The 24,066-nt window shown below is 43.7% G+C and overlaps 1 protein-coding gene across 1 annotated transcript in view; it reads left to right on the plus strand.

The window, feature by feature from the left end:
- The window catches only part of LAMA5 (laminin subunit alpha 5), a 240,386-nt gene that overhangs the window by 193,895 nt on the left and 22,425 nt on the right, over positions 1 to 24,066 (plus strand). Inside the window, exons 53-65 of the mRNA XM_083360813.1 lie at positions 1 to 197; positions 1,145 to 1,261; positions 2,567 to 2,721; positions 6,506 to 6,647; positions 8,893 to 8,995; positions 10,291 to 10,401; positions 12,673 to 12,852; positions 14,912 to 15,054; positions 16,413 to 16,592; positions 19,602 to 19,738; positions 20,916 to 21,069; positions 22,797 to 22,930; positions 23,781 to 23,943. Of these exons, the coding sequence (XP_083216939.1) occupies positions 1 to 197; positions 1,145 to 1,261; positions 2,567 to 2,721; positions 6,506 to 6,647; positions 8,893 to 8,995; positions 10,291 to 10,401; positions 12,673 to 12,852; positions 14,912 to 15,054; positions 16,413 to 16,592; positions 19,602 to 19,738; positions 20,916 to 21,069; positions 22,797 to 22,930; positions 23,781 to 23,943 (1,916 nt within the window). The remainder of the gene's footprint in view (positions 198 to 1,144; positions 1,262 to 2,566; positions 2,722 to 6,505; positions 6,648 to 8,892; positions 8,996 to 10,290; positions 10,402 to 12,672; positions 12,853 to 14,911; positions 15,055 to 16,412; positions 16,593 to 19,601; positions 19,739 to 20,915; positions 21,070 to 22,796; positions 22,931 to 23,780; positions 23,944 to 24,066) is intronic.

A 24,066-nucleotide genomic window follows, 5' to 3' on the forward strand; every position in this document is an offset into this window, starting at 1 on the left:
TGCTGGATCGTGTGAGGATTGAGCTCTTCAGCAAGTTGGAGGCCAACCAACAACTGGTCAATCAGATCAATGACCAGCTGGATCAGTACAGTTCAGATCTGATGGACCTACGAGATGCCCTGAATGAAGCAGTAAATAAAACCCGACAGACAGAGGACCTCAACAGCCTGAATCGTAATCACTTAGAGGAAACACAGGTAAAAACTGAAACTTTGGGCTGCAGAATGAGTTACTACTGTATTTCCCCTAAAATCAGATGCAATAGGGTTTATTTTCCAGTTAGGGCTTATATCTGGGGAAATACGGTACTATATGCGTCCACCTGGCTGACGATCTTAACTGGGGCTTATTTTTGGGGTGGGACTTATATTACGAGCATCCTGAAAAATCATGCTTGGGTTTATTTTACGGTTGGATCTTATTTTGGGGGAAACACGGTATGCCCCGGGGGTATTTTGGGATACAGGTAGTCCTTGACTTGCAAACATTTTTTTAGTGACCTTTCAAATTACAACAGTACTGAGAAAAGTGACTTATGATTGTTTTTCAGACTTACGAACATTGCAGCATCCCCATAGTCACATGATCATAATTTGGACTGTTGAATCCAAAATTTATGTTGCTAAACAACACAGTTGTTTCTCGTCACAGTTGTTAGGTGAATCACTGCAGCTGTTCAGTTAGTAACACAGTTGTTTAGTGAATCTGGCTTCCCCATTGACTTTGCTTATCATAAAGTTGCAAAAGGGGATCACCTGACTCCGGCACACTGCAACCATCATAAATATGAACCAGTTGCCAAGTGTCCGAAGTTTGATCATGTGACCGTGAGGATGGTGCAATGGTCATAAGTGTGAAAAATGCTCATGTCACTTTTCTCGGTGCCATTGTAAGTTCGAAAGGTGACTAAATGAATGGTTGTAAGTCGAGGACTACCTGTATCGGAACAATAGGGGAATCTTTCTGCAGGTAAATACAGAGATTTTTTTTTAAAAGGAAAAAAGAACTAAAACAATGAAAACACATATTGTAGGAAACAGAAACATTGGGTGTATAAATGAACAATGGGCAGAGCGCACTGGACTTTGATGATCAGGCATTGCTTGTTATGCATTAGTATTTAATGTTTTCTCATGTCTAACAGCTAAAGAGCAAAGAAATGGAGAAACAATATGGCACAATCCAGGCTACTTTGAGAATGGCTAAAGACTCCTTGAGGAAGATCTCTGAACATCTGCAGACAATTATAAACGCGAAAGAGGTAAGTGATGTAAGCGATAGGCTTCTCTGGGGAACAGAAATGACACACGTGGCTCTAGGAACCTAAGAGGTGCGGATGTGAGAACTAACAAAAGGATGTGATCCGCACAATACAGGTAGTCCTCGACTTGCAATAGTTCTGTCAATGCTGCTACCATTGGACACTTGCATTGACAACAGATGGAGATGCAACCACTTTCTTCTTTTTGCTTTCAGAGTTAGATGATGCTGGGGGAAGGAATGTGCACAAGAGTCTAGCTAGACATAATAACACTGAACCTAGTGTGAGAACCAAGGTTATTGAAATAAGAGATGATAAAGAATTGGCGGGCTGGAGAGCTGGAGGGGAAGCCAGCATTTCAAACTAGTTGGGGAATGTGATTTATGACTGTTAACTGGAGGAGGGAATTGATACTATGTGCTCGGGGGAGGGGAACTCAGATTTTGGCTTTGCTGCTTGTGTTAGTGCGGATGCTATGCTACTCAAATAAAGATTCTTTAAGGTAAACAATGCCTCGAAGTTCTTTGAAGAGTTTCATCTGTCGGAACCATGAAAAATTTATTTAGTGACTGTTCCAAGTTAACAAGAGCACTGAAAAAAGTGACATGTCCATTTTTCACACCACCGTTGCAACATTCCCCCAAATTTGGACGCTTGGTAACTGCCCCATATGAATGACGGTTGCAGTGCCCTGGGGTCAGGTGAACAGTTTTTGCAAATTTTTGACGAGTAAAGTCAACAGGGAAGCCAGATTCATTTAAACATCCATGTGGCTTACTTAACAACTGCAAGGATTGACTTAACAGCCGGGGCTAGAAAGGCCGTAAACTGGGGCAAAACTCACGTAACATGTCTCACTTAACGGCATAAATGTTGGGCTCGATTGTGGTCGTTAAGCCGAGGACTAGCTACAACTGTTTCATGAATACTACACAAGAAAAAAAGCTCGCAAGGTTAGGGAGGAAGAGGAAGTATGTTGGCTTTTTTGATCCTGAGGTGTAGTGTTTCAGAATGCTGCTTGGGACAGAGAAGTGTTCCTCCGCCTTGATAACTTTTAAGATGTGTGGACTTCAACTCCCAGAATTCCTCAGGCAGCGTGGCTGCCTGGGGAAATCTGGGAGTTGAAGTCCACATATCTTACTAAGGCTGGGGAAAAACTGGCTCAGTTGGTTATCATAGCCGGCGTCAGGTGTTTGGATATTCTTCGTACCTCCCGATTCTTCGGAGAGGACCCTTCATCCAGAAAGAGAAAGAGTGGCAAAGCAGGTCTTCTGAATGGTGACCAATGCTTCCTTTGTGTTTCAGGAATCTGAGAGGTTACTGGCCCAGCTAGATGGAGCCAGATATCCTCTGTCTGAAAAGGCGAAGGAGTACACTTTGGCTAGCAACAAGATCCAGAAGGTGGAGTTGGCAGAGCAGCATGCAAAACTACTAGATGACCTGGCACGAAATCTCTCCAGGTAATAATTGCTTCCCATTTCATGGCGTCTCATTTCCTGACCAGCTGTTGAAATGCAGTGAAGCTTCTTCTCCTCAGCCCAAAGATGCTTTTATTCAGGAGGCAACTGGGCTTTCTTGTTTTTCCTTTGAAGACGTTTCGCTTCTCATCCAAGAAGCTCCCTTCATCTCTGACTGAATGGTGGGGAACGGAAGGATTGATACTCCTCGCAGACGGCTGGTCATTGGCGTTCTTTTAGAGAGTCGTTGAGGCCACTTGGAGGTTTATCTGTGTCCTCAGGGTCACCTGAATGGTGCAAATGGATGTGGAGCCTTCTTGGAACCGCTGAAAGGACTGTGTTGTAGACTGGGGATAGTTGATGTCGTATCCCTCCCCCTCTGTTGAGAAAGGGCTGTTCAGTTTTGACCTAGATGGCCTCTTTGACCCCTCTTTCAAACCAGCGGTCCTCTCTGTCCAAAAAGTGGGCTTCTCTGTCTTCGAAAGAGTGGCCTTTGTCTTTCAAATGCAGATGGACTGCTGACTCTTGTCCTGTCCTATGTTGTGCCATGTGTTTATGAAGCGGCTGTTTCGTTTCCCCAATGTACAGATCGGCACATGGCTCGCTGCATTGTACTGCATATACCATGTTGCTCAGTTTGTGTCTGGGTGTTTTATCCTTGGGGCGGACAAGCTTCGGCCTTAGTGTGTTCTTGGCTTGGAAGTGTGCACGTGTGTTGTGTTGGCTGAAGCTCCCCCTCAGCTTTTCCGATATTCCTGCAAAGTATGGAATAACTACGTTGCTTCATTTATTGTTTTCTTCTTTGTCCGTTATGGAGGAGCTCCTACTGGTTCTTTTTGGGGATTTATGTCTATCCTCAGACATAAAAGTACTTCCTTCTAGATCAGAGGTCTTCAAACTCAGCCCTTTTATGACTCGTGGACTTCAACTCCCAGAATTCCTCAGCCAGCATGCCTGGCTGAGGAATTCTGGGAGTTGAAGTCCACGAGTCATAAAAGGGCCGAGTTTGAAGACCCCTGTTCTAGATCCTAGGTAGTCCTCGACTTACAACAGTTCATTTAGTTACAACGGCACTGTAAAAAAATGACTTATAACTGTTTTTCACTCTTACGACCGTTGCAGCATCTCCATGGTCACATGATCAAAATTCAGACGCTTGGCAACTGACTCATGTTTATGACGGTTGCAATGTCCCGGGCTCTTGCAATCAGTTTTTGCAGCCTTCAGTTGGGAAGCCAGATTCATTTTCGAACCATGGCTATTGACAACTGCAGTGATTCACTTAACAACCGAAGGCAAGAAAGGTCAGGAAATGGGTCAAAACTCAAGGAACAACTGTCTCACTTAGCAATAGAAGTTTTGTGCTCAGTTGTGGTCGTAAGTCGAGGACTATCTTCATTGTCATTCTGCATTTCAACACGACCTTCTTCTTTTTTTTCCCCTCCAAAACAGCCAAGTTTCAGATAAGTGTATTGAACACAAATGTGAAATGAGGGGGGGGAAAACGATTTTTGCGTTCAAGGAGAAGAGAAAATGATAGATTGCAGTAGGATATATAATCAGTTCTCGCTGTACAGTAAACCAGTTCTTGCTTTTAAAAAAGGTGACATGGAAAGTCAAGAAAAGCAGGTATTTTTCAAAGCAATTTTGAAAAAGAAAAACCAATGTTTGACATCAGGTAAATGATGGCTTTTCTGAATCAGTGCCATTTTGGAATATTTCTCAGTGCAGAATGTGCTTCCAATTTTTCATCTCACTGGTCATTAGAAGAATTTTCCTGCAATTGTGATATATCAAGTCATCAGCTTCAGGATTGCCCTGTATCCAAAGCCAGCTGTGGTCCTGGCTCGGAAATGGGTCCCTCTTGGCAATACTAGAAATCTCAATATTGCTCCGTACGTGATTGAATTCTTTTTCTGGCATCACAGTCCTTTCAAAGCAACCTGAACATTGAACAAAAAAATAAAAAAGATGCTTTCCAATATTAAAAATGAATATTTTATCTTAACGGTAGAATTTATTTATTTTTTAATTTAAGAGTTTCTTCTTTTTCTTCTTGACTGAAAAGAGAGTTGGCTTTATTTTGTACTAGATGGAAGGGTTGCGCACCATGAAATGCTTTTTTAAATCATTATGTTGGTAAGTTTGGAAGACATAATCTAATTTCAGGCTGTTTCTCAACATTAGGGATTTAACGTGAACACCCCCCCACACTCACTCACTCTCTCTCTCTCTCTCTCACACACACACACACACACACACACGCTGTCAGGCTTCAAAAATCAAGAAAAAGACATTGCGACTTTTCCTAGTAGATTTCTTTACTGTTCCTCACCTGTAGTAATTGTGAATGATTTTATCTGCTGTGTGCCATAACTGTTGATTTTAATGTCTTTTCTTCTTTAATGTTTGCTGCTGTAACGGCTCAGAGTCATTGGATACGAGATGGGCGGCAAATAAATTTGATAAATAAATAAATATAGACGGAATCTTGCCAAAGTAAGGCAGACTACCAGCCCCCATAAAGCATTTGCACTGGGACCCGTTAAGGAGGAGCTGTCTTCACCTCCTTTCTCTCACGCAAACTATCTGAACAGTGTGGTCTTCCCAACTGCAGCTCCTCCCTCTTGGGAATCCAGACTACATTCCGTCACCAAAGAGTTGAGGTTGTTTTAATACTTCACCAATTACTAGGTGTTACTTTTGAAGCGACTGTATTTTACTGTATTCTTGCTACAGTCATAATCTGACCTATTTCAAAGCTACTGGATTCCTGTCTTTTTATAGAGTGGGTTTACTTCCTTCTAATAGTATTACTCTAAATGCAAGGAAGAGCGGTTTGCAGGTCTTTCCGATCTCTCCTGCTTGGTTAGCCCAGAGTTCCCCAATGTTTCTGGCTTTGCAGACCGGCAGGGGAAGGAGAGGGGATGGTTTTGCATGAGTGGCGGCTAAGCGCACGCAACGGCTCCATTTGCACGAGCGGTGTGCACGTGGGCCTGCTGCTCACTTACTTGGAGCGGGTGCGCTCACCCACTAGTGCAGGTAAGGCTGCGCGTGCTCCCTTGCCAGCCATTTCCACAGCCCCGTTGCAAACCCCTCATGGCCCATTAGTGGGCCACGGCCCACAGGTTGGGGACCCCTGGGTCAGTCCTTCAAAGGCATGGAGGTGAGAAGAGATAATTGGTGATGGATCTTAGGAAAGACCCATCCTTGAAATTCCGTAAATTGACCAGCTCTTCTGCAAACTACCTTCCACAAGTAGTGCGTGACTTACAATCACAGCTGAGACCCAATTTTCTGTTGTTTAGGAAGAAATTTGTTACGTGAATTTTGTCCCATTTTATGGCCTTTCTTGCCACAGTTGTCAAGCAGATCGCTGCATTTGTTAAGTAAATCCCCCGGTCGTTTAGTGAATAAAGCTTCATTCAGTATTTTTGATTGTCGGAAGACACCTCGACGGGTCGCAAACGGAGAACCCGTGATCTTGGCATGCTGCAACCGTCATAAATATGAGTCAGTTGCCAAGCATCTGTATTTTCCTCACGTGACCCTGGGGATGCTGCAGTGGTTGTTAAGTGTGAAAACTGGCCATAAGTCACTTTTCCCGGTGCCATTGTAACTCTGATTGGTCACTAAATGAACAGTTGTAAGTCAAGGACTACCTGTATTGAAATTGTGGGGAAATAAAACTAGTTAACACCATTGAAAATTCAGTCCTTCTGTTGGCAGCAGGAATCTAGTTGGCACTTCTGATAAAAACGGGTGTTTGTTTTGTTCTCCAAAACAGCATTATCCATGGCACAAACCAGGATGGCTTTATTCAAAGGGCCATCAATGCTTCCAACGCCTATGCCAGCATCATTGAGGCGGTGAAGAATGCAGACGAGGCAGCCAGCAAAGCCCTCCGTGCTTCTGATGAAGCTTTGAAGGTAGGAATGTTTGTCTTGCAATCTCTGTTTGAAAGAGGGCTATAGCCAGCTCACCTGCCAAGACCCAGCAGTCAACCCCCCCCCCTCTCTTGTCCAGGGTAATAATTTTGTTGTTTTAGTGAGACAGCTGAGATTTTCATGGAGGACTGCTTTCTCCTTAGATGACAATAGAATAGAATAGAATGGAATGGAATGGAATGGAATGGAGTGGAGTGGAATGGAATGGAGTGGAGTGGAGTGGAGTGGAATGGAATGGAATGGAATGGAATGGAATGGAATGGAATGGAATGGAATGGAATGGAACGGAACAGAATAGAAAATAGAACAGAATTAATAGAATAAAATAGAATAGAATAGAATAGAATAGAATGGAATGGAATGGAATGGAATGGAATGGAATGGAATGGAGTGGAGTGGAGTGGAGTGGAGTGGAGTGGAGTGGAGTGGAATGGAATGGAATGGAATGGAATGGAATGGAATGGAATGGAATGGAATGGAATGGAACGGAACGGAACAGAATAGAAAATAGAACAGAATTAATAGAATAGAATAGAATAGAATAGAATAGAATAGAATAGAATAGAATAGAATAGAATTAGAATTAGAATTAGAATTAGAATTAGAATAGAAAATAGAACAGAACAGAACAGAATAGAATAGAATAGAATAGAATAGAAAATAGAACAGAATAGGAGAAAGAATAGAATAGAATAGAATAGAATAGAATAGAATAGAATAGAATAGAATAGAATAGAATAGAATAGAATAGAATAGAATAGAATCTGGAAGGGACCTTGGAGGTCTTCTAGTCCAGCCCCCTGCTCAAGCAGGAGTACCTATACCAGACATGTCAAACTCGCGACGTCACGTGACGTCACGTAACTTATTGGGACGGTTTTGCCATTGCCGGCAATGGGGTGGGCATGGCTTCCGGATGATGCGTCTGGCCCGCGGGCCGACAGTTTGACACCCCTGACCTATACCATCTCAGGCAAGTGACTGTCTAGCCTCTTCTTAAAAATCTCCAGTGATGGAGCGCTCAGGATTTCTGGAGCTGCAAAATCTGTGCGAGCCCCAGTGTCACTTCGTTGAGGGATCAGACCTTCTGGTTTTGAAATGGCTTCTATTTATTTATTTATTCGATTTTTGATCAGGTGGAGGTGGTGGCTAGGAGATCCGTTGCCCACAAGCTCCTTATCACTCAGGTCACAAAAGGTCATAAATTGGGGGCACTTAATAACTGTCTTGTTTTAACAACAGAAATTTTGGGCTCGAGGAACACTTGGATTCTAGGCAGTCATGGAATAGTAGAGGCTAGAGGGAGAAGAGTGTGCACCAAGAGAAGACAACCAATGGAGGCTGGTACTCTTGCATAGGGCCCCAAAGATGCACTTTCACGAGGCAACGGGACTTTCTTGTTTTTCGTTGAAGACGTTTCGCTTCTCATCCAAGGAGCTTCTTCAGTTCTGGCTGGATGGTTCTTGGATGAGAAGCGAAACCTCTTCAGAGAAAAAGTAAGAAAGTCCAGTTGCCTCATTGAAAAAAAAGCATCTTTGGGATGGCTTACGACCTGAATGACTGAGAATCTCCACAAACATCTTGTTCTGTTCCAGCCTACAACTGGCCCTGTTTGAATGTCAGGGACAACCCCTTTTTATAGTCAACAGGCTGGAAAATACCCAACCAAATTTATTTACAAAAAGTTCAAACAAGAGTTAAACGAAAAGTTCAAACAAGAGTTAAACCAAAAGTTCAAACAAGAGGTAAACAGGAATAACAGACCAGGACTCTAGCAGAAGATCTTCAAACGGTTGCCTTCAGCAACCAGCACCTCCCACACCTTCCCCTTTTATCAGCAGTCCCAAGGCGTGGCTTCTCATTGCCTTCTCCCGAGTTGCCTCATTGCCTTCCTCTGTTCTGCTCTGCTGGATTGCCTCCGGCTCCTAGCATCCCTGAATAGATCCAGCTGTGAATCGTCTACATCCAATACCTTGTGCTCACACAGCTGAGCCTCATGAGGAACACGACTGGAGGGGCCAGGCTGAGAGTCCTGCAGTGCATCAGAGCCTCCCTCTGATACCAAAGGCTCTCCAAACCCCTCCTCCTCCAGATCCATCAGACTCAGCTGCCAGTATTACAGGCTGACGCTGAATCACAACACATCTTGCCTAAGGCGTAGCCTCAAAATATTCTGTGTGAGTTTCTTGGCAGGTGAGATGGGACCAGCTATCTTATTTATTTGCAGAATGTCCTCAAGCACAACCTTGGAGACAAAGCAAAGGAGATGAAGAAAGACAGCCGTGCTTTAGAAGAAGCTGCAAAGGGAGAGCAAAGGAAGCTCAGTGGAGGTGAGCAAGAAGCCAGCAGTGCCTTCTCCACCCAGTCTGGTCCATTAGACCCGACTTCTCCCCTCAATCCCTCCTCTTTACACTGTTTGCCACACTGCGTATCACACCCGGCATTGTCATCTGATGCCTTGGTGGTCTTAACGGCTCTTCGTTGTCCTTAAATTGGATTAATGGAGGTTGGAGGTTTTGCCTCCATCTGATTACTGCCTGCCCAGAACTGGTCCAGTCAAACAACTGAGCCATGGAGCGTGTGTTTGTTCTGCGTAAGGAAGAGAATGAGAGTCATTTTGGTCTGTACCTCGTGTCAATGCTGCAAACATTGACATGTTTTTTGCACTGACAATATAAGAGACAGGCTGTTACTTTAACTGCTTCATTTGGCTGGGTGGAAATTACCCGGATGTTGGGAGAAAATGAGAAAAGCCCGCGTACATAATGGGAAGTGAAACCTCATATATAAAACTAATTGGATAATGTGATTTATGACGTGTAGATAAGGGTGGGGATTGTGTGTGTGTTAAGATGGGTTTGGGGGGTGGGGAAGGAGATTTCAGATTCTGGCATCCCTCCACGAGTGCCAATGTTTCGTTTCATTATTAAGACTTTTTAGATAAACAGTGTTTGCATTTTATTTGAACTGTGTCATTTATTGGAACCACGACATTGGGTATTTGGCATTGTTTATAGAAAAAATATATATAAAAAACAGGATATAAAGCCAGAAGGAGGAAGCCCTATAGTACCATTCCAGACAAGTGGCTGTCCAGTCTCTTCTTAAAAGCCTCCAGTGATGATGTGGAGCCCCCACAGCTTCTGGAGGCAAGCCGTTCCACTGGTTAATTGTGCTCACTTTTTGGAAATTCCTCCTTAGTTCTAGACTGCTTCTCTCCTTGATTAGTTTTCACCCACTGTTTCTTGTCTTGCCTTCTGGTACAAGGCAAAAGGTTATAAGAATAACAATACAGATGAAAACAGTTCTGTAACACTTCAATTTTCTCTCTGGTTTTAATTCCAGATCATCTGGGATTGGTAAAAAGAGGATGTAGGCTTTCTTTTGTGCTGTTCTTGGCTTTAAGCGGCAGCTGTCTATCAATGAGACAGGAGAAGCTGTAACAGCAGTTCAACTTAATACAAGGGCTGCAGAACACAGTTCTGGAATTTCTTAGTGCATGACCTCAACATTCGTAGCCCGAGGTCATATTTTTAATGTTGCCACTGGAAATGTTACTTCATGAAATCATGGTTTGAATTTCAATAACCATGTACTTTTTTAAAAAAAAAATTTTAATCCCAAGTCAAGGGAACACTGGAAGCAGCCAAGAACAAATTGGCTGGCACCGAAACCAAGAAGGAGCAGCTTCTGAACCAGCTGAACTCAGCGAAGAACAAGTTGGGCATGGTCCATGGTAAGCCTATATGTTGTAATTGACTTCACAGATTTCCCAAATAGCCATACAGGAGCCCTTCACTTTACAACCATTCAGAGCCTTGGTGGAGCAGTGGGCTAATGCCTCCTTAAGTAACACCAGCTGCCTGCAATTAGTGCAGGTTCGAGTCCCACCAGGCTCAAGGTTGACTCAGCCTTCCATCCTTCCGAGGTAGTTAAATGAGGACCCAGATTGTTGGGGGCAATAAGCTGACTTTGTAATAATGCCGCTTTGGGGGTTGTGTGAAAGCCCTAATAAGCAGGCATATACATAGAATGAAGGCTACTGCTAAGCTTGTAAGCCGTCCTGAGTCTTCGGAGAAGGGCGGGATATAAATGTAATAAAAATAAATAAATAAATAAATTTAGTGATCATTCGAAGTTACAACGGCACTGAAAACATTGACTCATGAGCAGTTTTCACACAATGACCACTGTAGCATCCCCTACGGTCGCATCATGAAAATTTGGCAACCGGCATGTAGTTAGAATGGTCACAGCATCCCAGTATCGTGGGATCACCATTTGTAACCTTCCCAACCGGTTTTTGACAAGCAAAGTCAGGGGGGGGGGAGCCAGATTCGCTTCACAACTGTGGCAAAAAGGTCATAAAATGGAGCAAAGCTCACTCAGAAACTGCCTTGCTTAGCAACTAAAATTTGGGGCTCAGTTGTGGTTGTAAGTCGAGGACTCTCTGTATCTGTGAGATTTCTTCTTAACCAACTGGAGATTTCAAATCATCAGGTGAGGTTATATCAGTAAATCTGCCAAGCTTCTGGACGGAAGGTCCCTAATTATGTATAAGTAGTCCTTGATTTACGACTGCAATTGAGCCCAAAATTTCTGTTGTTACGTGAGACATTTGTTAAGTGAATTTTGCCCCATTTGACGACATTTCTTGCCACAGTTGTTGGATGAATGACGGCAGTGGTTAAGTTTGTAAGTGAATCTGGTAAGTCAGTCTGTCTCCCCCGCTAACTTTGTCTATCAAGAAGGTCGCAAAAGGGGACCACATGACCTTGGAACACAGCGGTAGTTATAAGTACGAACCAGTTGCCCAGCCTCTGAATTTTGATCACATGACCATGGGGATGCTGCAAAGGTTGTAACTGTGAAAAATGGTCATCAGTCACTTTTTGTCCAGTGCTATTGTAACCTTTGAACGTTCGCTAAATGAAATGTTGTAAGTCGAGGACTGCTGGTAACATTGCACAACAAGGATTTGGCCTTTCTCTTCTGAAGAGAAAATTAGAATCTGACTAGATTCTGTTTGGTAAGGAAAAAGGAAGAAGAAGCAACGCCCAAAGGCAAATTAGCCCTACAAACTGAAGGCAGCGGCACCCGGGAGATTCCAGGATATGCTGGATGGTTGCATGAAAACCATCTCATCTGGATCCTTGTGTCATTAAGAATGAAAAAAAATTGTGCCACCTTCTAGATTACAGGGGTAGGCAACCTTGCCTCTTTTATGACTCATGGACTTCAACTCCCAGAATTCCTCAGCCAGCATGGGGGAACTATGGCCCCCTCATGACTTGTGGACATCAACTCCCCTCCGCCCTGTGCGTTCCCACAGAGAGGGCCTCCTCAGGGTGCCGCCAGTCAGGGAATGCCGACTGGTGGCCCCCAGGGGGAGGGCCTTCTCTGTGGGTGCTCCGGCATTATGGAACCAACTGCCGGTGGAGCTCCGGACGGCATCAGACCTCCGAACTTTCCGTCTTGGCCTGAAGACCCACCTATTTGAAATAGCTGGTCTGGCCTGACGGGGTTTTATGGGTTTTAATTTGTTGTTTTAGATTTGTATTACTGTTTTTAACTGGGCATGGGTTTAATCTTTTTTAATTTTTGTATTGTCTTTTTTATATATGCCCTGTGAACCGCCCTGAGTCCCTACCAAGGAGAAGGGCGGTATACAAATTAAATAAAACTTGAAACTTGAAACTTGAACTCCCAGAATTCCTGAGCCAGCATGGCTCAGCTTGGAAACCTCTCCCTTTTACCTCAGCATGGCTGGCTCAGGAATTCTGGGAGTTGAAGTCCACGAGTCATAAAAGAGCCAAGGTTGCCTACCCCTGCGCTAGGTGATTTGTGTATTTGTTCTTCCTGAGTTTAAATGAATCTGAACTGTTGCAGGATTTTGAACACTCTTAACTGGGCACATTTCTTTCATCTAAATTCTGGGAAGTTGTTTTTTTAAAATAAATAAATAAATAAATAAATAAATTGCACCCTGTTTCTTTTCTTTTCCAAGACGATGCATCGGAGAAAATTCAGAAGGCCAAAGACACAGCCTTAAAGGCCAATGAGACAGTGGCTGGGATGGAAGGAAAACTGAGTGACATGAAAAAAAAGCTGGACGAGTGGAAAAAACAGTATGGAGATCTAAGAAGTGAAGATTTGAATCGAGCCACCCGTGATGTCAAGAATACTGGTGCGTAATTCCCATTCCTTCAGTATTTCTGTTTCTTTGGATAGATGATAGATTGATAGATAGATAGATAGATAGATAGATAGATAGATAGATAGATAGATAGATAGATAGATAGATAGATAGATAGATAGATAACCTGTGTTGTCATTTTTTACTGTGGGCAAAATGGCACACATTAAAGATGAAATTTAGTTGCTTCTTCTCAAAGTGTACACACACACAACATACATTTAAATATACTATATACAACATATGTATAGACCTACACCCTTACATGTAAGTAACATAGAAATAGTAGTCATTATCCATCTTGAATACATAATGGAAGGAGGAGGCTTTAGAATTCACAAGGATAAAGATGGATCCTGCCTAAAGCGGGATTCCTTTGTGAGTATAGATGCTCTTTTCTATTAAAAATACTTTGGAAGAGGATTTGGAATAAATGCCTTGAGGAACTTTTGTTTAATGTTTTTTGAGAGCCAGTTTGGTCTAGTGCACTGGTCGGCAACCTGCGGCTCTTTCAGCCTTCTTCTGCGGCTCTTAGTCATCCTCCACCATTTGCAGAGACAGAGACAGAGAGAGGCACTTGCGCTTCCCTTCTCTCTCTCTCTCTCTCTCTCTCTCTCTCTCTCTCTCTCTCTCTCTCTCTCTCTCTCTCTCTCTCTCTCTCTGTTTGTGTGTGTGTGTGTGTGTGTGTAATTCACACTGTTCTCCAAGAAGCTGACAAGCATTGGGCAGGGCACTTGCCTTTGCTGCGTCTCCACAGTAAACAGGAAGCAGTAGCTCTCAAGGGCAGGAGAGCCAGCCCAATAAGAATGTAGTCAGCTTGTCCAAGAACAGCATGAAGTCAGCTTGCAGAAGAGAGCGAGGGAGAGAAAGAGAGGGAGAGAGGGAGAGAGAGAGAGAGAACTCATGCACAGCAGCCTCTATTTCTTTTTAATTAAACTCTTAATCAAGTCCCCCCCCTTGCGTGCGTGCGCATGTGCGCATTTTGCGGCTCCCAGTGGTTTTTTTCCCTCCGAGAAACGGGTCCAAATGGCTTTTTGAGTGTTTAAGGTTGTCGACCCCTGGTCTAGTGGTTAAAGCACCAGGCTAGAAACTGGGAGAGTGTAAATTTTAGCCCCACTTTAGGCATAAAAGCTGGCTGAGTAACTTTGGACCAATCACCAGAAGACTGTGAGTTTTAGTCCCGCCTTAGGCAGGAAAGCCAGCTGGGTGACTTTGGGGCCAGTCAACCAGGAGACCCTGAGTTCCAGTCCTGCCTTAGGCATGAAAAGTGTTGTGAAGAAAAAAGAGTATTAGCTATGTTCAGTGCCTTGAGTTAGTTATAAAAATAATAAAGCCGGGAAATAAATAATGTCAAATGCAAAATGTCAGTTAGATTCATGTTTTTTCTTGTTTCCCCTTTTATGTATTTTCTTCTATTTTTATTCCAATGTCTCAGCGTCACGACATTATTTTTTGAGACAGAATGCTGAAAGAAAAAAGATTCTCTACTTTCTGGTTTTAGTCACTCTCATTTAAAACAAAAAAACAAAAAAACAAACCCACCAGTTTCTGTGTAATTTTGTCTCCTCTTCTGTATTTGCTTTCTTTCCTCTTGTCCTGAAATATGTCAGTTGTCATCTGAAAGAAACAATGGAATTATCAGAGCTCATAATTACATTGAAGGCAATTTTGAAATAGAAGATCAAATGGTTCTGTTTCATACAAAAAGACATAAGAGAACTATTTCAGTTTCTAAATATATTGGGATTCAGAGAGAGAGAGAGGGAGAGAGAGAGGAGAGAGAGAGAGAGAGAGAGAGAGAGAGAGAGAGAGAGAGAGAGAGAGAGAGAGAGAGAGAGAGAGAGAGAGAGAGAATAAATTGCTGCAACTGGTATGAAATATTTGAGGAACTCCTAAAGCACGAGGTCCTTCCCCCGATAAAACCATCACTCTATTCTTTTTGGAATTCAGTTGTAATCTATGATGAATAACACGCTTCCTCTGTGACTTGTTTTATGTTCCCATTGGGTTGGCTTCTGGGTTTCCTCTCCAAAAAATTCCGGCTGTCCAGTCTCAAGTCTTGAAAGCACCCTCCCAGTCCTCCTGGGAAAGCTGACCAGCTTGGAAAACAGAAGAAGCCACAATGCGACTGTTTTGGACAACATCCTGCGGGTGCGCCAACTGATCTCACTGGCCCGGAATGCGGTCAGCAAGGTACGAAGGCATAAAGTCCATCCAATGTCTGAGGGTCCTGCTCTCTGCCATGATGGGACTCCAAAACAAAGTTGTATGTCAGAGTTTAGGTCCTCAAGAGAAGACCAACTTGGCTTAGAACTTGTGTACAATCTGGTCTCTTAACTGATTGGTCAAGGCCAGGATTGTAAAAAAAAAAAAAAGTTGCTGAGTCTCTGGAAAGAGTGCAGAGAAGAGCAACAAGGATGATTAGGGGACTGGAGGCTAAAACATACGAAGAACGATCGCAGGAATTGGGTATGTCTAGTTTAATGAAAAAAAGGAGTAGTGGGTGACATGATAGCAGTGTTCCAATATCTCAGGGGTTACCACAAAGAAGAAGGGGTCAACCTATTCTCCAAAGCACCTGAAGGCAGGACAAGAAGCAATGGATAGAAACTAATCAAGGAGAAAACCAGCTTAGAACCAGCTAAGGAGAAATTTCATGATAGTAAAGAACAATTAATCAGTGAAATGACTTGGCTCCAGAAGTTGTGGATGCCCAATACTGCAGGTTTTTAAAGAAGAGATTGGAGAACTATTTGTCTGAGTAGGGAGTTGGTCTAGAACAGGGGTCTTGAAACTCGGCGTCCCTGCCTGAAGAATTCTGGGAGTTGAAGTCCACAAGTCATAAAAGGGCCAAAGTTTGAAGACCCCTGGTCTACAAAATCTCCAAGGTCCCTTCCAACTCTGTTACTCTGTCACTAAGTGATCCAGTTGTAAAGTGTGAGCCTGCCAACTTACAATAGCAATTGAGGCAGTCCCAGTCACTGTTGTTCAGTGAATCTCACACAGTCACGATGTTCCATGGTTGCGTGATCACCATTTGTGGCCCTCTGCCAGCTTGTCCATTCACTTTGCTTGGGAGACAAATGGAGATCGCCTGGGCACATGATGCTATGACTCTCATAATTTCAAGCCAGTTGCCAAGTGCCCAAATCGCAATTGTGTGACTACAGAGGTGTTGTGATGGCCACAACCATGAGGAGCAGTTGTAAGTCCCCCTCACTCAACACCTTTTTAACCCCGGTTGCTGAATGAGTGGTTGTTCAACAAGGTCTCTCTGTATATTATTTCCCTCCCCCCCCAGTCTTTAAGAACAGTCCTATAGAAATGAGCATAATTCATGAAGCCAATTAAGGAATTGACTCAAAGAAACAAAATCTTACTTCCTCAGGTCATCATTAAGAAGGATTGGTTGGAAGTGGGGATTTTTAAAGGAGGTTTAGGACGAAATAGTATCAAAATAGTGAATCCTGCTGAGACAACAGTATTTTTCAATGCCAGCCTTGAAGTGTCTAGGATCATAATGTTTGTTCCTTTGATCTGTTGCCTTTTAGATTAAAGTTCCAGTGAAGTTCAATGGCACTTCCGGTGTGCAAATCCGGACTCCTAGCAATCTCCAAGATTTGGCTGCCTACACATCCCTCAAATTCTACATTCAGACCCCGGACTCCAGAAAGAGAGACAAACCGCAGGATGAATCTACACGCTTTGTGTTATACCTGGGACAAAAGGATGTAAGTTCTCACGAAAGAAAACGAGAACCAGTAAAGAGCAAACTAGCAGGTTTGGGGTGGAAAGTATAGGCGCAGTTAGTTTCTCACATTTGTTTGAGAATGTCAGCCCTGCCCCAGCTTGGTCTTCTATCTAGGAAAGTAAGCGCCCCGGTGGCGCAGTGGTGAGAATGCAGTACTGCAGGCTACTTCTGCTGACTGCCAGCTGCCAGCCGTTCGGCAGTTCGATCCTGGCCGGCTCAAGGTTGACTCAGCCTTCCATCCTTCCGTGGTCGGTAAAATGAGGACCCAGATTGTTGGGGGGGGCATATGCTGACTCTGTAAACCGCTTAGAGGGGTGCTGTAAAGGACTGTGAAGCGGTATATAAGTCTAAGTGCTATTGCTATTCTCAACTCCATTTGTAGTGAAAAGAATACTTTTACTAAAAGCCAAGTGGTTACAGTAGATCCAAAACAGAACTGAGGTTTTGCACGCGAAGCACCCCTGCTATGTCCTGTTTGTCCAGTCGCATTCAAAGAAGTTGTTTTGGTAACTGTCCCTGCAAAGGTAGGGCTAGATCTTGAGCGTTACATTCCATTTCACAAGCCCGTATCCTTGGGATGACGAGCCGATGTCTCGGAAGGCACCAAGCTTAGTTTTGATTTCCCCATTCCCCCCAGTTTCCTCCCCCCCCCAATAGTTTATGGCAAGCTGGCATCTAGCAAAGCAAGGCTGGAGCAAAGGATGGCAGTTCTGATGAGCATTATGATGCAATTGCTGTTCAATACTATTGATATTTACGGTTGGTGTAAAGTAGATTTAGCTCTATTTTGGTTCCTCTTCTTTATCCAATGCCCAGTATCTTTGATTACTATTTCTTCCTCAGAGGTTGAACTTTGCAAAATGTCTCTTATCCCCGAAAGAAATAGCATGATGAATATGTGTATGTAAGCATATATTGTTCAATGTAACAGCAGTAATGGTGCGCCATTGTTTTGTGTTAGAAAGCAATTAAATCACATTATTATTCAAGACTAAGAACCAACCCAAACGACCACATTTGGCATGGTGTCCCAGTGGAAAACTGTTTTGGGTAGCCCAAATTCAGACCACAACGTATTGTGCCATATCCGTGGTTGTAAGTCCTTAGAAGGCTGTAGAGTCCCACCCTTGGTCATGTAAGAGACGGCCCATATTTATTTATTTAGCCACCCACCTCTTATACACAACCCTGGGTAGCTAGCAATCAGAGCAAAATACAAACAATGAAAACACTTCTAATAATAATAAACCTTTATTGTCAAAGTACAACATGTGTAAGGTAAAGCTAAAGGTTCCCCCGCACATGCGTGCTAGTCGTTTCCGACTCTAGGGGCCGGTGCTCATCTCCATTTCAAAGCCGAAGAGCCAGCGCTTGTCCGAGGACGTCTCCGTGGTCATGTGGCCGGCATGACTAGATGCCAAAGGCGCACGGAACGCTGTTACCTTCCCACCGTAGTGGTCCCTATTTTTCTACTTGCATTTTTACGTGCTTTCGAACTGCTAGGTTGGCAGAAGCTGGGACGAGTAACAGGCGCTCACTCTGTTATGCGGCACTCGGGATTCGACCCGCCAAACTGCTGACCTTCTGATCGACAAGCTCAGCGTCCTAACCCACTGAGCCACCACGTCCCTTGTGTATATTGAGATTAACTGAGCCTCCCCCCGTGCTCTAAATAATGCCATTCTTTCATGCAAGTTGGGTATGCTGCAGATCCCATCAGCCAAAGGGTGTTGATCAGGGGTCTTCAAACTTGGCCCTTTTATGACTTGTGGACTTCCAACTCCCAGAATCCCTCAGCCGGGCATTCCTGGCTGAGGAATTCTTGGGAGTTGAAGTCCACAAGTCATAAAAGGGCCAAGCTTGAAAACCCCTGGCGTTGATTGACAGGAATTAAAAGAGCGGCCTTTTCTACAGTGGCCCCTGTCTTGTAGAATGTCCTCCCACTCGAAAATTAGAATGGCCTCAACCCCTGTTGGCATTTCATAAGGTTTTACAAACCAGGTTGTGTTCCCGAGACTGCGCTGCTGAATGTGTCACGGGCCCATTTCCTGCCTTTACTGTCAACTGGCCAGGTATCTTGGCTGCTGTGTGTATTTATTTTGGATGTTTTTTATTGTTTTTTTAAATGTTTTGTTTTGTTTTGTTTTCATTGTTTTAATTCTTTTGGAATCATAAGCTGCCCGGAGTGATTGATTGAGATGGATGGCTATAGAAATAGGATGAATGAATTAATTAAGCGAACAGATGGTTTAAGTAATGTTAAAATACAAGTGTGGTTTGCTTCTGCCGTTTTCTGCTTCTGCTTCTTTACCGTTAAGTTGGTTAATTATCTTGGCTGCTGGATGTCTTTGTTTTCTGGATTTTTTTTTACTCTTTTATTGTCTTTTATTGTTTTTTTATTTTTATTTTTTATTTTAATTCCATTTATATCCCGCCCTTCTCCGAAGACTCAGGGCGGCTTACAAGCTTAGCAGTAGCCTTCATTCTATGTATATGCCTGCTTATTAGGGCTTTCACACACACACCCCAAGCGGCATTATTACGAAGTCAGCTTAATTGCCCCCAACAATCTGGGTCCTCATTTTACCTACCTGGGAAGGATGGAAGGCTGAGTCAACCTTGAGCCTGGTGGGATGCGAACCTGCACTAATTGCAGACAGCTGGTGTTACTTAAGGAGGCATTAGCCCACTGCTCCACCAAGGCTCTTAATTGTTTTAATTGTTTCATAGCTTTAGAACCGTCAGCCATCCAGAGGCACTTTGTTGAGTTGAACGCCTACAGAAATTAAAAAAGAAAAAAGAAATAAATAAAACGAGGAAAGAAAAGGAAAGGAAAATAAATAAATAAACCTAAGATAGCGTAAACCACAGAACAGTTGCAACATCTCACAATCAATGTAACCAAAAAAAAAACCCGGGTCCACCCACACTATCTGGGCCCCACGATGGATGGCCAAACCACGTTCACTCTTCTTCTTTGTATTTCCAGGCTACTGGGGACTACATGGGCATAATCCTTAAAGACCACAAAGTGGAATGGATCTACAAGCTAGGAAATGAGGAACCAGCACATTTGACAGTCGATGAAGAGATTGGAGAACAGTTTGCTGCTGTGAGCATCAACAGGTATGGAGAAAGAAGGCAGGAAAAAGCAGGGCTTTGACAATCAGTGTTCCTCAGGGCAAAGGTCTCCAACCTTGGCAACTGTTCTGTTCTGTTCTATTCTATTCTATTCTATTCTATTCTATTCTATTCTATTCTATTCTATTCTATTCTATTCTATTCTATTCTATTCTATTCTATTCCATTCCATTCCATTCCATTCCATTCCATTCCATTCCATTCCATTCCATATCTTCTATTCTATTCTATTCTATTCTATTCTATTCTATTCTATTCTATTCTATTCTATTCTATTCTATTCTATTCTATTCTATTCTATTCTATTCTATTCTATTCTATTCTATTCTCTGTTTATTCTATTCTATTCTATTGTGTTCTATTCTCTGTTTATTCTATTCTATTTTTTTAAATCCCATTTATATCCCACCCTTCTCCGAAGACTCAGGGCGGCTTACAATCTAAGAAGCACAAACCAATGTGCTTAGCAATAGCCTTCATTCTATGTATATGCCTGCTTATTAGGGCTTTCACACACACCCCAAGCGGCATTATTACAAAGTCAGCTTAATTGCCCCCAACAATCTGGGTCCTCATTTTACCTACCTCGGAAGGATGGAAGGCTGAGTCAACCTTGAGCCTGGTGGGACTCGAACCTGCACTAATTGCAGGCAGCTGGTGTTACTTAAGGAGGCATCAGCCCACTGCTCCACCAAGGCTCTATTCTATTCTCTGTTTATTCTATTCTATTCTATTCTATTCTATTCTATTCTATTCTATTCTATTCTATTCTATTCTATTCTATTCTATTCTATTCTATTCTATTCTATTCTATTCTATTCTATTCTATTCTATTCTATTCTATTCTATTCTCTGTTTATTCTATTCTATTCTGTTCTATTCTATTCCATTCCATTCCACTCCACTCCACTCCACTCCACTCCTCTTCTTCCTGGAGTGCTTTCTGTTAAGGCCTCGTGGAAAAAAGTCCTCTTTGGGCTGGTTTTTGCCTTCTTTTCCTTGCACCCTGGGCTTTGTCAACTTTCCCCTGCATTTTTGGTTATGTTTCCATTTGGTTCTGATTATATTATTTTTATTTTCTGGGGCGTTCTTGAATGCCATTTCCTGGCAGAGGGATAGGAGAGATAGCCTAGAAATCAGCAAATGTCTTCCTGATTTGTAGGATCTTGCAGTATGGACACATGTCTGTGACGGTGGAGAAGCAAACCTTGCATGAGACCAAAGGGGACAGCGTTGCCAAAGGAGAATATGGATTGTTCAACTTCAGACCCCATAACACCGTTCTGTACGTGGGTGGCTACCCTTCCAGCTTCACGGTGAGTTTGGCTGAGTTGGGTTGCCTGTGTTGGACAAGGGGTATTCTTAGGACTTTTTAGAATCAGGTTGCATAAACTAGTAGTAGCAATTGGTGACTTAATGGTTAGCCCGTTACCCTTTTAGCTTTCTTAACAGTTACGAAGTTCTTTCACACCTATGATCGTGTTTGCTTGATTTGTATTCCGCCTTTATCATTTTTACAAATAACTCAAGGTGGCAAACATATCCAACACACCTTCCTCCTCCTATTTTCCCCACAACAACAACCCTGTGAGGTGTGTTAGGCCGGGGGAGAGGGATTAGCCCCAAAGTCACCCACCCAGTTTCCATGTCTCAGGCAGGGCTAGAATTCACAGTCTCCTGGTGATTGGCCCAAAATCAACCAGCTAGCTTTCCTTCCTAAAGGCGGGAGTTGAACTCAAGGTCCCCTGCTTTCCAGCCTAATGCTTTAACCACTAGACCAGGGGTAGGCAACCTCGGCTCTTTTATGACTCATGGACTTCAACTCCCAGAACTCCTGAGCCAACCTGGCTCAGGAATTCTGGGAGTTGAAGTGCATGAGTCATAAAAGAGCCGAGGTTGCCTACCCCTGCACTAGACCAAATTAAGCTGAGGGTGGAAGCTTCACAGGGAACTTAAAATGTAAAAGTAAAGGTTCCCCCGCACATGCTTGCTAGTCATTTCCGACTCTAGGGGCCGGTGCTCATCTCCGTTTCAAAGCCGAAGAGCCAACACTTGTCCGAGGACGTCTCTGTGGTCATGTGGCCGGCATGACTAGACGCCAAAGGCGCACGGAACACTGTTGCCTTCCCACCGTAGTGGTCCCTATTTTTCTACTTGCATTTTTTTTACATGCTTTCGAACTGCTAGGTTGGCAGAAGCTGGGACGAATAACAGCCGCTCATTCTGTTATGCGGCACTCGGGATTCGACTCACCGAACTGCCGACCTTCTGATCGACAAGCTCAGCGTCCTAACTGAGCCTACCCCTGCACTAGACCAAATTAAGCTGAGGGTGGAACCTTCACAGGGAACTTAACTAGCTGGCAATTAACTATATGGGGAAAGTTGTGTTTCCCTGGGAAATCCATATTCAAGGGGGGCTGGTAACCAGAGACAATCTTCTGTTACCATCAAGCAAGACTGTCAGACCTGCCCCAACTTGGTCCTCTAGGCAAGATAGACCCTCAACTTCATTTGGATCAAAAGGCATACTTTACTAAAAGCCAAGTAGAATACAGTGTAGCCAAGCCAGAACTGAAGTTTGCACGGCAAATTTTTCCGGTTAACTTTCCCCATCTAGATCTTCCCCTCCACTGGTCCCTTATTGCCCAATTATATTTGAATAAATTGTTTTGGGAACAGTCTCTTCAACGGTGGGCTGGTTGGCAAGCCGTTGTGCTCCATTCCCATCACTTTGACCTTGAGATGACACCTCTGGAAAGTACCATGAGTTGTTGGCTCCTTCCACCACCCCAACCACCCCATAGTTCATGGCAGACTGGCAGCTAGCCAATGTGAAGCTCGAGCATACGATGGCAGTTCTGACAAAGGTGCAAAGGCAGGACAGCTAGGCAACTGAAGCAGGCGGCAAGAATTTACAGAAGCAACCAGCTTGCAGCTTGAGTAACCAGATGGGGGTGATTATTTCTGCTGAGAAAATGGAAAACAAAATCCCTGCTCCTACGGATTCAGCCAATGGATTGTTTTCCCCTCCCCCACAACAGCCTCCTCTACCTCTGCGCTATCCTAACTACCGAGGCTGCATAGAGATGGATTCTCTCAATGAAGAGGTGATGAGTTTGTACAATTTCCAGCGCACCTTCCATCTGGACACCACTGCAGAGAAGCCTTGCACAAGGTAAGCTTGGTGGCGGGATGTCGTCAACAACCTTCCTTCCTGGAAGATGGGCATGGTGGTACGGGTAGTCCTCCACTTACGACCACAGTTCGGGCCAGAATTTCCGTGGCTAAGCAAGGAAGTTGTTAAGTGAGTCGCACACAATTTCACAACCTTTTGCTGAGCAAATCACTGCAGTCATTTCAGCGAATCTGGCTTCCCCCATTGACTTCGCTTGTCAGAAGCTGGCTGAGAAAGTCGCAAGTGGTGATCACATGACCCAGGTCAGGGGTCTTCAAACGTGGCCCTTTTATGACTTGTGGACTTCAACTCCCAGAATTCGTCAGCCAGCTTGCCTGGCTAAGGAGTTCTGGGAGTTGAAGTCCACAAGTCATAAATGGGCCAAGTTGAAGACCCCTGACCTAGGGCATTGCAGCCATCGTAAACACATCACAGTTCGTGGGGTGAGAGCTGGTTGCAAATCATTTTTCCCCAGTGCCGTTGTAACTTCAAACGGTCACTAAACAAGGACTTACCTGTACGTAACTTGATTTGATGATCTCCTGACCAGAGACAAAGAAGATTCCGTCAAGCTAAGCTCAGTGTCTTTCAACAATGTTCCTTCCTCAAAATACAACTAATAGTATAGATCAGAGGTAGGCAACCTCGGCTCTTTTATGACTCATGGACTTCAGCTCCCAGAATTCTGACTCAGGAATTCTGGGAGTTGAAGTCCATGAGTCATAAAAGAGCCGAGGTTGCCTACCCCTGGTATAGATATATTTTTCTTAAATCTCCAAATTCTTAATTTCTGGATTACAGCGGTGTAGATTGAGCATATCACTCATCCAGTCTTCCCTTCTTCTCAAAGATCCAAATCGACGGGCGATCCCTGGATCACTGACGGCTCCTATTTCGATGGGACTGGCTATGCGGAAATCACCTTTGAGAGTCAGCTGGGCTCCATCAAGCGCTTTGAGCAGGAGATGCGGTTGGTGTCGTACCACGGGATCATTTTCTTCTTGAAACATCAGGCAAGTGTCACTTTGATTGGCAATTCTCAATAACGTGGCGAGGATCCGAGTCCTTTGGTACAAGTGTTGTTAGAAAGAAATATCACCAAAACATCTCGGGTGGATCCGAGGAGGCAAATGTAG

The sequence above is a fragment of the Vipera ursinii genome (assembly GCF_947247035.1).
Source record: "Vipera ursinii genome assembly, chromosome: 3".
Taxonomy (NCBI): Eukaryota; Metazoa; Chordata; class Lepidosauria; order Squamata; family Viperidae; genus Vipera; species Vipera ursinii.